Here is a 13332-nt window from a genome sequence, read left to right on the forward strand (position 1 = left end):
ACACTCAGACTCAAACTCACACACACACCCACAAACCTCATATACACTCAGACTCAAACTCACACACACACCCGCAAACCTCACATACACTCAGACTCAAACTCACACGCACACTCACAAACCTCATATACACTCAGACTCAAACTCACACACACACTCATAAACCTCATATACACTCAGACTCAAACTCACACACACACTCACAAACCTCATATACACTCAGACTCAAACTCACACACACATCCACAAACCTCATATACACTCAGACTCAAACTCACACACACACTCACAAACCTCATATACACTCAGACTCAAACTCACAAACACTCACAAACCTCATATACACTCAGACTCAAACTCACAAACACTCACAAACCTCATATACACTCAGACTCAAACTCACACACACTCACAAACCTCATATACACTCAGACTCAAACTCACACACACTCACAAACCTCATATACACTCAGACTCAAACTTACACACACACTCACAAACCTCATATACACTCAGACTCAAACTCACACATACACCCACAAACCTCATATACACTCAGACTCAAACTCACACACACACTCACAAACCTCATATACACTCAGACTCAAACTCACAGACACACTCACAAACCTCATATACACTCAGACTCAAACTCACACACACACCCACAAACCTCATATACACTCAGACTCAAACTCACACACACACTCACAAACCTCATATACACTCAGACTCAAACTCACACACACACCCACAAACCTCATATACACTCAGACTCAAACTCACACACAGACTCACAAACCTCATATGCACTCAGACTCAAACTCACACACACACTCACAAACCTCATATACACTCAGACTCAAACTCACACACACACCCACAAACCTCATATACACTCAGACTCAAACTCACACACACATCCACAAACCTCATATACACTCAGACTCAAACTCACACACACACTCACAAAGCTCATGTACACTCAGACTCAAACTCACACACACACTCACAAACCTTATATACACTCAGACTCAAACTCACACACACACTCACAAACCTCATATACACTCAGACTCAAACTCACACACACACCCACAAACCTCATATACACTCAGACTCAAACTCACACACACTCACAAACCTCATATACACTCAGACTCAAACTCACACACACACTCACAAACCTCATATACACTCAGACTCAAACTCACACACACTCATAAACCTCATATACACTCAGACTCAAACTCACACACACACTCACAAACCTCATATACACTCAGACTCAAACTCACACACACATCCACAAACCTCATATACACTCAGACTCAAACTCACACACACACTCACAAACCTCATATACACTCAGACTCAAACTCACAAACACTCACAAACCTCATATACACTCAGACTCAAACTCACACACACATCCACAAACCTCATATACACTCAGACTCAAACTCACACACACACTCACAAACCTCATATACACTCAGACTCAAACTCACACACACACCCACAAACCTCATATACACTCAGACTCAAACACACATCCACAAACCTCATATACACTCAGACTCAAACTCACACACACACTCACAAAGCTCATGTACACTCAGACTCAAACTCACACACACACTCACAAACCTTATATACACTCAGACTCAAACTCACACACACACTCACAAACCTCATATACACTCAGACTCAAACTCACACACACTCTCACAAACCTCATATTCACTCAGACTCAAACTCACACACACACTCACAAACTCATAGGGCGGAATTTTAACCCAAAAAAACAGGTGGGTTTGGGTAGGGTGGGAAGTTAAAGTGTTAAAAGTCTGATTCCCGACCAGAACCCACCTTCAACCCACCTACGTCTGGTTTTTATGGAGGCAGGATGGGGAGTCGGGCAGCCAACCCACTTCCAGGAGGCGGGACTCCCATGTAAATATTATAATGAAGCTGGCACGCCTCAGATTTAATTTCCATTATCAAGGTAACTGTAGCTGGTTGGGTTTTGCAGGCCTCGTGTAAACCGCCAGCTAAAATAAGGCGAGTACTGCTGGATCCAGAAGGTAAGTGCCTTTACACTTACCTCCATGATCCAGCATCCCTGCCTAACACACCCCCTGCAATCAGAGACTCCTATGAGGCCTCCAATCCCACCCTCCCAGGCCTCCGATCCCCACCACGAGGCCTTCCGCCTCCCATGCTGCTCCTAGCCCCCTGAGTTGCTCCCGGCCCCCCATTGCTGCTGCTCTGGCCCCCCTTGCTGCCCCAGGCCCCCCCGTACTACTCCTGCCCCCCCCGATTTGCTGCTCCGGCCCCCCCGTGCTGCTCCCAGCCCTCCGATGCTCACTCTTCCCCCCGCTCCTCTCAATCTGTCTGGCTGTGGGTGGGAAACTGAGGTTTCCCATGCAAATCAGGCCTTGCCATTAAATTCGGCAAGGGCTGCGGGAAATCCATTCTCCTGGGTTTCCCGGCCCCTTCCGAGGCCCCCCGCCAGCTCCCAACCTGCCTCCCGATTAAACTTCAGGCCGTATACTCACATACCCACATTCACTAACACACAAACAACTCATATATACATAATTTTTAATGTAGCTGCTGTACTTTTCAGACAATAATGTTTTGTATATTACATTCGTGTTTTTCAGAGAGAGGCCTGTGAAACTGTACTCTCAGGAAGCACATTCGCAGATTGCAAGTCCCGCTTAAATATTGAACATTACACTCAGGCCTGCATGCAGGACATGTGCAGCTGCAACAAAGTTTTAGATTCATTCTGCCTGTGCAGCACAGTTTCTGAATATTCCAGGCAATGCTCCCATGCTGGAGGGAAACCAGAAAATTGGAGGACAGAGACAATTTGCCGTAAGTGTAATATCAAGCGAGTGATCCAGTATAAAAGTTGGTGCAAGCAAATTGTTCACTGTGTAAAAGGGGGGAGGGGGAAATTAAACATGGAGAAGTTTGAAGTAAGAATGCACATCCAGTTAACAGAGAAGGCCATGGAAGCAGAAATAGTATAGAGAGTTTCAAGAGTCAACCATTGAGGTAATTCTGTGATTCTGCTCTCCCAGCGGGGAGCCGTGCTGAAAGGGAGTGCAGGTTAGAGATTCGGTGCTATCTCTGACCTGTGCGCCCTCCCCCTCTGGAAGCGTGGTATTAGCTCTTAATTGTGTTTCTGGAGAAAGAAGAGGGATATGGTGAGAATCAGGGAAATGGGTTTGACACGCAGGGATGGGCTTGTTGGACCTGAAGAATCATAGAATGATATAACTCAGAAGGAGGCCATTCGGGCCATTTGTGCTTGTGCTGGCTCTTTGATAGAGCTATCCAATTAGTCCCACTCCCCTGCTAATTCCCCGTAGCCCAGCAATTTTTTTCCCTTCAAGTATTTATCCAATTCTCTTTTGAATGTCACTATTGAATCTGCTTCCAACACTCTTTCAGGCAGTATAATCCAGATCACAACAACTCACGATGTAAAAAAATGCTTCCTCATGTCGGCTCTGGTTAATCACCTTAAATCTATGTCATCTGGTTACCAACCCTTCTGCCATTGGAAACAGTTTCTCTTTATTTACTCCATCAAAACCCTTCATGATTTTGAACACCTCTATCAAATCTTCCCATAACCTTCTCAGTTTCTCTAGTCTCTCCACATAACTGAAGTCTTTCATCCCTGGTACCATTCTAGTAAATCTCCTTTGCATCCTCTAAGGCCTTGACACCATTCCTAAAGAGTGGTGCGCAGAATTGGCCACAATACTCCAGCTGGGGCCTAATCAGTGTTTTATAAAGGTTTAGCATAACTTCCTTGCTTTTGTACTCTCTGCCTCTATTTACAAACCCAAGGATCCTGTATGCTTTTTTAACAATGGATGATTCCATCCCGGATATCCCAGCCACAAAGGGGCTGTCTGGGATGCATCCTTTCATCTGATTCCTCCTCTTCGGCTTCTTCCTCTTCTGCGTCTTCCTCTTCCCTCTGCAAGCGAATGCTGTAAATGTGAAATGACAGCAAAAAATGCTGGAAATACTCAGTTGGTCAGACGTGAACTCTGTTTTTTTCTTCACGGATGTTGCGTGACCTGCTGAGTATTCGCAGCATGTTCTGTCTTCTCAAAGGCCTTCATTTACCATCCGAGCCCTTGCAAGTGTCCAGCAGCACTCACTGCACACTTAAAAAACTATTCACATCTATTGCAGCAAGCCACCACTTCAATAAAATCAAAAAAAAACAGTCCAAACCCTTAAATTCAAACTTATCTGAATGATGTGGTGTGTCCCTTTAAGGGCTGCAGACATCGTCACTGTCAGCCTGCTTAACCTGGCGTGCTTAGGACCAAGTGCTGAATTCAGCGCTAGGGTTGAAGTTCGCGTTGGTGACGTTGTGTCGGCATTGCACACCAATTGGCGTCACCATGGTGCCATTTTTTTTCCAGAGCGCTGCCAGTTACCGGCAGCACAAAGGGAGAGAGCAATATGGTGGCCGCCGCAGGACCCGCCACCAGCTGGCGAAAGAGTGGCGGCCGCCATTTTATCGCCATTTCATGGCACTATGGCGTGTCGGTAAGGAGATGAATTCTGAGCCCATCTTTAGTCATCCAGGGAGCTCTAGCTTTGGATATCCTTCCTTTCCTCCTCATGGGAATGTGCCGAGTCTGCACCTGAACCATCTCCACATTGCTCGTTTACTGTTTTACTTGCCTATCTTTGATTCCAATCCACCTGGGCCAGATCCTTTATCAACTCACTGAAATTAGCCCTCCTCCAGTTGAGTATTTTCACATTTTATTTTTCCTTGTCCTTTTCCATAATTACTTGAAACCTAATGATATTATTGGCTAAATACACCCCTATGCTGCTCATCAGTTGCCAATTATTTTGTGCAGGGGGAGGGTGGGAATGTCAGCCACGATGATAATGTTTCAATGTTCACAGCATGTCGCCCTCATTTTAAGCAGGATGTATTAGAGTGCGGTGTGGTACACCAGTATGCTATGCCACAGCTGCAGGGTTAAGCATGCATGCTGTGAGTTGTTGGTCTTGGTCATATTGTGGGCGGAGGAGCTAAGCGAAGGCCATAATGTAAAAAAAATCAGCGAGGGAATATTCCTTAGCTGTTGCCATGTTTTTCGCTACAGCTGACTCAGAACAGCACTGGGAAAGACCTGGGTGCAATTCCCCAACTGCTGCAGCTGACGTGTGGCTCAGTAAGCAGAGAGAGCGGGGAGGGGTGGTGGTAATAAAGCATAGACAGATCTGCTTTCCTTTACTTTTCAGACCGAAGTGATAATTTATAACAGATAATTTTAGTACGATTATTAAAATAGCTCTTATGCTGTTAACTAACACTGTGTTGGTATTTATCATCCATGTGATATTTGACTGTTTTCCTGTTAACCTTATGAAGTGTCCTTCTGATCCCATATATTACTCCACAATCTGCCAGATGAGTCTGTACGAATTGGTGAGACATGTCAGAAACAAAAAGCAGCCCACACATAAGGATGATCTGCCAGAAATCTAACCCAGCTCAGGAAGCCATCACTGGTTGTTTTGGCATGATTTCTTTTCAGATATTTCTATGAATTAATTGTATTTACAGTGTAGCAGAATGGTTACCGTTCCAGGTGAGTAGAAGATAAAATGAATGGCCTCCATTCACTGTCCTCATTCTGACCGTCTCAAATTATGTCATTATGAAGTGCACTGAAAGTCAGCAAAATAAGAAGAGTAGCCCATGGCTGATCTGTTGTTGTGATTAGAGAAACTTCGAGAATGATTCTGTAAGGCATGATTTTGGATTTGAACTTGATTTGATTTTGAGAAGAACATTATAATGCAAAAACAAGAAAAGACTAGTCAGCCCACCCAGCTCAGCCCTGCATTACCCAGCTCAGCCCTCCATGAGACAGCTCAGCCCTCCATTACCCAGCTCAGTCCTCCATTACCCAGCTCAGCCCACCATTAGATAGCTCAGCCCTCCATTAGAGAGCTCAGCCCTCCATTACCCAGCTCAGCCCTCCATTACCCAGCTCAGCCCTCCATTACCCAGCTCAGCCCTCCATTACCCAGTTCAGCCCTCCATTACCCAGCTCAGCCCTCCATTACCCAGCTCAGTCCTCCATTACCCAGCTCAGCCCACCATTAGATAGCTCAGCCCTCCATTAGACAGCCCAGCCCTCCATTAGACAGCTCAGCGCTCCATTACCTAGCTCAGCCCTCCATTACCCAGCTCAGCCCTCCATTACCCAGTTCAGCCCTCCATTACCCAGCTCAGCCCTCCATTACCCAGCTCAGCCCTCCATTAGACAGCCCAGCCCTCCATTAGACAGCTCAGCGCTCCATTACCCAGCTCAGCCCTCCATTACCCAGCTCAGCCCTCCATTACCCAGTTCAGCCCTCCATTACCCAGCTCAGCCCTCCATTAGACAGCTCAGCGCTCCATTACCCAGCTCAGCCCTCCATTACCCAGCTCAGCCCTCCATTACCCAGCTCAGCCCTCCATTAGACAGCTCAGCGCTCCATTACCCAGCTCAGCCCTCCATTACCCAGATCAGCCCTCCATTACCCAGCTCAGTCCTCCATTAGACAGCTCAGCCCACCATTAGACAGCTCAGCCCTCCATTACCCAGCTCAGCCCTCCATTACCCAGCTCAGCCCTCCATTACCCAGTTCAGTCCTCCATTAGACAGCTCAGCCCTCCATTAGACAGCTCAGCCCTCCATTAGACAACTCAGCCCTCCATTACCCAGCTCAGCCCTCCATTACCCAGCTCAGCCCTCCATTAGACAGCTCAGCCCTCCATTACCCAGCTCAGACCTCCATTAGACAGCTCAGCCCTCCATTACCCAGCTCAGCCCTCCATTACCCAGCTCAGCCCTCCATTAGACAGCTCAGCCCTCCATTACCCAGCTCAGCCCTCCATTACCCAGCTCAGCCCTCCATTACCCAGCTCAGTCCTCCATTACCCAGCTCAGCCCTCCATTACCCAGTTCAGTCCTCCATTAGACAGCTCAGCCCTCCATTAGACAGCTCAGCCCTCCATTACCCAGCTCAGCCCTCCATTACCCAGCTCAGCCCTCCATTACCCAGCTCAGCCCTCCATTACCCAGCTCAGCCCTCCATTACCCAGCTCAGCCCTCCATTACCCAGCTCAGCCCTCCATTACCCAGCTCAGCCCTCCATTACCCAGCTCAGTCCACCATTAGACAGCTCAGCCCTCCATTAGACAGCTCAGCCCTCCGTTACCCAGCTCAGCCCTCCATTACCCAGCTCAGCCCTCCGTTACCCAGCTCAGCCCTCCATTAGACAGCTCAGCCCTCCATTACCCAGCTCAGCCCTCCATTACCCAGCTCAGCCCTCCATTACCCAGCTCAGCCCTCCATTACCCAGCTCAGCCCTCCATTACCCAGCTCAGCCCTCCATTACCCAGCTCAGCCCTCCATTACCCAGCTCAGCCCTCCATTACCCAGCTCAGCCCTCCATTAGACAGCTCAGCCCTCCATTACCCAGCTCAGCCCTCCATTACCCAGCTCAGCCCTCCATTACCCAGCTCAGCCCTCCATTAGACAGCTCAGCCCTCCATTACCCAGCTCAGCCCTCCATTACCCAGCTCAGCCCTCCATTACCCAGCTCAGCCCTCCATTACCCAGCTCAGCCCTCCATTAGACAGCTCAGCCCTCCATTACCCAGCTCAGCCCTCCATTACCCAGCTCAGCCCTCCATTACCCAGCTCAGACCTCCATTAGACAGCCCAGCCCTCCATTACCCAGCTCAGCCCTCCATTACCCAGCTCAGCCCCCAATAGACAGCTCAGCCCTCCATTACCCAGCTCAGCCCTCCATTAGACAGCTCAGCCCTCCATTACCCAGCTCAGCCCTCCATTACCCAGCTCAGCGCTCCATTAGACAGCTCAGCCCTCCATTACCCAGCTCAGCCCTCCATTACCCAGCTCAGCCCTCCATTACCCAGCTCAGCCCCCAATAGACAGCTCAGCCCTCCATTACCCAGCTCAGCCCTCCATTACCCAGCTCAGCCCTCCATTACCCAGCTCAGCCCTCCATTACCCAGCTCAGCCCTCCATTACCCAGCTCAGCCCTCCATTACCCAGCTCAGCCCTCCATTACCCAGCTCAGTCCTCCATTACCCAGCTCAGCCCTCCATTACCCAGCTCAGCCCTCCATTACCCAGCTCAGTCCTCCATTAGACAGCTCAGCCCTCCATTACCCAGCTCAGCCCTCCATTACCCAGCTCAGCGCTCCATTAGACAGCTCAGCCCTCCATTACCCAGCTCAGCCCTCCATTACCCAGCTCAGCCCTCCATTACCCAGCTCAGCCCTCCATTACCCAGCTCAGCCCTCCATTAGACAGCTCAGCCCTCCATTAGACAGCTCAGCCCTCCATTACCCAGCTCAGCCCTCCATTACCCAGCTCAGCCCTCCATTACCCAGCTCAGCCCTCCATTACCCAGCTCAGCCCTCCATTGCCCAGCTCAGCCCTCCATTACCCAGCTCAGCCCTCCATTACCCAGCCCAGCCCTCCATTACCCAGCTCAGCCCTCCATTACCCAGCTCAGCCCTCCATTACCCAGCTCAGCCCTCCATTACCCAGCTCAGCCCTCCATTAGACAGCTCAGTCCTCCATTACCCAGCTCAGCCCTCCATTACCCAGCTCAGCCCTCCATTACCCAGCTCAGCCCTCCATTACCCAGCTCAGCCCTCCATTACCCAGCTCAGCCCTCCATTACCCAGCTCAGCGCTCCATTAGACAGCTCAGCCCTCCATTACCCAGCTCAGCCCTCCATTACCCAGCTCAGCCCTCCATTACCCAGCTCAGCCCTCCATTACCCAGCTCAGCCCTCCATTACCCAGCTCAGCCCACCATTAGACAGCTCAGCCCTCCATTACCCAGCTCAGTCCTCCATTACCCAGCTCAGCCCTCCATTACCCAGCTCAGCCCTCCATTAGACAGCTCAGCCCTCCATTACCCAGCTCAGCCCTCCATTACCCAGCTCAGCCCTCCATGACCCAGCTCAGCCCTCCATTACCCAGCTCAGCCCTCCATTACCCAGCTCAGCCCTCCATTACCCAGCTCAGCCCTCCATTACACAGCTCAGTCCTCCATTACCCAGCTCAGCCCTCCATTACCCAGCTCAGCCCTCCATTACCCAGCTCAGCCCACCATTACCCAGCTCAGTCCTCCATTACCCAGCTCAGCCCTCCATTACCCAGCTCAGCCCTCCATTTCCCAGCTCAGCCCTCCATTACCCAGCTCAGCCCTCCATTACCCAGCTCAGCCCTCCATTAGACAGCTCAGCCCTCCATTACCCAGCTCAGCCCTCCATTACCCAGCTCAGCCCTCCATTACCCAGCTCAGCCCTCCATTACCCAGCTCAGCCCTCCATGACCCAGCTCAGCCCTCCATTACCCAGCTCAGCCCTCCATTACCCAGCTCAGCCCTCCATTACCCAGCTCAGCCCTCCATTACCCAGCTCAGTCCTCCATTACCCAGCTCAGCCCTCCATTAGACAGCTCAGCCCTCCATTACCCAGCTCAGTCCTCCATTACCCAGCTCAGCCCTCCATTAGAAAGCTCAGCCCTCCATTACCCAGCTCAGCCCTCCATTACCCAGCTCAGCCCTCCATTAGACAGCTTAGTCCTCCATTACCCAGCTCAGCCCTCCATTACCCAGCTCAGCCCTCCATTACCCAGCTCAGTCCTCCATTACCCAGCTCAGCCCTCCATTAGACAGCTTAGTCCTCCATTACCCAGCTCAGCCCTCCATTACCCAGCTCAGCCCTCCATTACCCAGCTCAGCCCTCCATTACCCAGCTCAGCCCTCCATTAGACAGCTCAGCCCTCCATTACCCAGCTCAGCCCTCCATTACCCAGCTCAGCCCTCCATTAGACAGCTCAGCCCTCCATTACCCAGCTCAGCCCTCCATTACCCAGCTCAGCCCTCCATTAGACAGCTCAGCCCTCCATTACCCAGCTCAGCCCTCCATTACCCAGCTCAGCCCTCCATTAGACAGCTCAGCCCTCCATTAGACAGCTCAGCCCTCCATTACCCAGCTCAGCCCTCCATTACCCAGCTCAGCCCTCCATTACCCAGCTCAGCCCTCCATTACCCAGCTCAGCCCTCCATTAGACAGCTCAGCCCTCCATTACCCAGCTCAGCCCTCCATTACCCAGCTCAGCCCTCCATTACCCAGCTCAGCCCTCCATTACCCAGCTCAGCCCTCCATTACCCAGCTCAGCCCTCCATTAGACAGCTCAGCCCTCCATTACCCAGCTCAGCCCTCCATTACCCAGCTCAGCCCTCCATTACCCAGCTCAGCCCTCCATTAGACAGCTCAGCCCTCCATTACCCAGCTCAGCCCACCATTACCCAGCTCAGCCCTCCATTACCCAGCTCAGCCCTCCATTAGACAGCTCAGCCCTCCATTACCCAGCTCAGCCCTCCATTACCCAGCTCAGCCCACCATTACCCAGCTCAGCCCTCCATTACCCAGCTCAGCCCTCCATTAGACAGCTCAGCCCTCCATTACCCAGCTCAGCCCTCCATTACCCAGCTCAGCCCACCATTACCCAGCTCAGCCCTCCATTACCCAGCTCAGCCCTCCATTACCCAGCTCAGTCCTCCATTACCCAGCTCAGCCCTCCATTACCCAGCTCAGTCCTCCATTACCCAGCTCAGCCCTCCATTACCCAGCTCAGTCCTCCATTAGACATCTCAGCCCTCCATTAGACAGCTCAGCCCTCCATTACCCAGCTCAGCCCTCCATTAGACATCTCAGCCCTCCATTAGACAGCTCAGCCCTCCATTACCCAGCTCAGCCCTCCATTACCCAGCTCAGCCCTCCATTACCCAGCTCAGCCCTCCATGACCCAGCTCAGCCCTCCATTACCCAGCTCAGCCCTCCATTACCCAGCTCAGCCCTCCATTACCCAGCTCAGCCCTCCATTACCCAGCTCAGTCCTCCATTACCCAGCTCAGCCCTCCATTAGACAGCTCAGCCCTCCATTACCCAGCTCAGTCCTCCATTACCCAGCTCAGCCCTCCATTAGAAAGCTCAGCCCTCCATTACCCAGCTCAGCCCTCCATTACCCAGCTCAGCCCTCCATTAGACAGCTTAGTCCTCCATTACCCAGCTCAGCCCTCCATTACCCAGCTCAGCCCTCCATTACCCAGCTCAGTCCTCCATTACCCAGCTCAGCCCTCCATTACCCAGCTCAGCCCTCCATTACCCAGCTCAGCCCTCCATTACCCAGCTCAGCCCTCCATTAGACAGCTCAGCCCTCCATTACCCAGCTCAGCCCTCCATTACCCAGCTCAGCCCTCCATTAGACAGCTCAGCCCTCCATTACCCAGCTCAGCCCTCCATTACCCAGCTCAGCCCTCCATTAGACAGCTCAGCCCTCCATTACCCAGCTCAGCCCTCCATTACCCAGCTCAGCCCTCCATTAGACAGCTCAGCCCTCCATTAGACAGCTCAGCCCTCCATTACCCAGCTCAGCCCTCCATTACCCAGCTCAGCCCTCCATTACCCAGCTCAGACCTCCATTACCCAGCTCAGCCCTCCATTAGACAGCTCAGCCCTCCATTACCCAGCTCAGCCCTCCATTACCCAGCTCAGCCCTCCATTACCCAGCTCAGCCCTCCATTAGACAGCTCAGTCCTCCATTACCCAGCTCAGCCCTCCATTACCCAGCTCAGCCCTCCATTACCCAGCTCAGCCCTCCATTACCCAGCTCAGCCCTCCATTAGACAGCTCAGCCCTCCATTACCCAGCTCAGCCCTCCATTACCCAGCTCAGCCCTCCATTACCCAGCTCAGCCCTCCATTACCCAGCTCAGCCCTCCATTACCCAGCTCAGCCCTCCATTAGACAGCTCAGCCCTCCATTACCCAGCTCAGCCCTCCATTACCCAGCTCAGCCCTCCATTACCCAGCTCAGCCCTCCATTACCCAGCTCAGCCCTCCATTAGACAGCTCAGCCCTCCATTACCCAGCTCAGCCCACCATTACCCAGCTCAGCCCTCCATTACCCAGCTCAGCCCTCCATTAGACAGCTCAGCCCTCCATTACCCAGCTCAGCCCTCCATTACCCAGCTCAGCCCACCATTACCCAGCTCAGCCCTCCATTACCCAGCTCAGCCCTCCATTAGACAGCTCAGCCCTCCATTACCCAGCTCAGCCCTCCATTACCCAGCTCAGCCCACCATTACCCAGCTCAGCCCTCCATTACCCAGCTCAGCCCTCCATTACCCAGCTCAGTCCTCCATTACCCAGCTCAGCCCTCCATTACCCAGCTCAGTCCTCCATTACCCAGCTCAGCCCTCCATTACCCAGCTCAGTCCTCCATTAGACATCTCAGCCCTCCATTACCCAGCTCAGCCCTCCATTACCCAGCTCAGTCCTCCATTAGACATCTCAGCCCTCCATTACCCAGCTCAGCCCTCCATTAGACATCTCAGCCCTCCATTAGACAGCTCAGCCCTCCATTACCCAGCTCAGCCCTCCATTACCCAGCTCAGCCCTCCATTAGACAGCTCAGCCCTCCATAACCCAGCTCAGCCCTCCAGTACCCAGCTCAGCCCTCCATTCGACAGCTCAGCCCTCCATTACCCAGCTCAGCCCTCCATTAGACAGCTCAGCCCTCCATTACCCAGCTCAGCCCTCCATTACCCAGCTCAGCCCTCCATTACCCAGCTCAGCCCTCCATTACCCAGCTCAGCCCTCCATTACCCAGCTCAGCCCTCCATTACCCAGCTCAGCCCTCCATTAGTCAGCTCAGCCCTCCATTAGACAGCTCAGCCCTCCATTACCCAGCTCAGTCCTCCATTACCCAGCTCAGCCCTCCATTACCCAGCTCAGCCCTCCATTACCCAGCTCAGCCCACCATTACCCAGCTCAGCCCTCCATTAGTCAGCTCAGCCCTCCATTACCCAGCTCAGCCCTCCATCAGACAGCTCAGCCCTCCATTACCCAGCTCAGTCCTCCATTACCCAGCTCAGCCCTCCATTAGTAAGCTCAGCCCTCCATTACCCAGCTCAGCCCTCCATTAGACAGCTCAGCCCTCCATTAACCAGCTCAGCCCTCCATTAGACAGCTTAGCCCTCCATTAGACAGCCCAGCCCTCCATTAGACAGCCCAGCCCTCCATTAGACAGCTCAGCCCTCCATTAGACAGCCCAGCCCTCCATTACCCAGCTCAGCCCTCCATTAGACAGCCCAGCCCTCCATTACCCAGCTCAGCCCTCCATTAGACAGCCCAGCCCTCCATTAGACAGCTCAGCCCTCCATTA

General features: G+C 52.3%; 1 protein-coding gene across 1 annotated transcript in view; it reads left to right on the forward strand.

The window, feature by feature from the left end:
* The window catches only part of LOC147106541 (uncharacterized), a 176536-nt gene that overhangs the window by 57886 nt on the left and 105318 nt on the right, over positions 1 to 13332 (forward strand). Inside the window, exon 6 of the mRNA XM_086008472.1 lies at positions 2036 to 2087. Within this exon, the coding sequence (XP_085864598.1) occupies positions 2036 to 2087 (52 nt within the window). The remainder of the gene's footprint in view (positions 1 to 2035; positions 2088 to 13332) is intronic.

This window comes from Somniosus microcephalus, chromosome 15, assembly GCF_052327205.1.
Source record: "Somniosus microcephalus isolate GS21.2 chromosome 15, FLI_Smic_1.0, whole genome shotgun sequence".
In the NCBI taxonomy this organism is placed as follows: domain Eukaryota; kingdom Metazoa; phylum Chordata; class Chondrichthyes; order Squaliformes; family Somniosidae; genus Somniosus; species Somniosus microcephalus.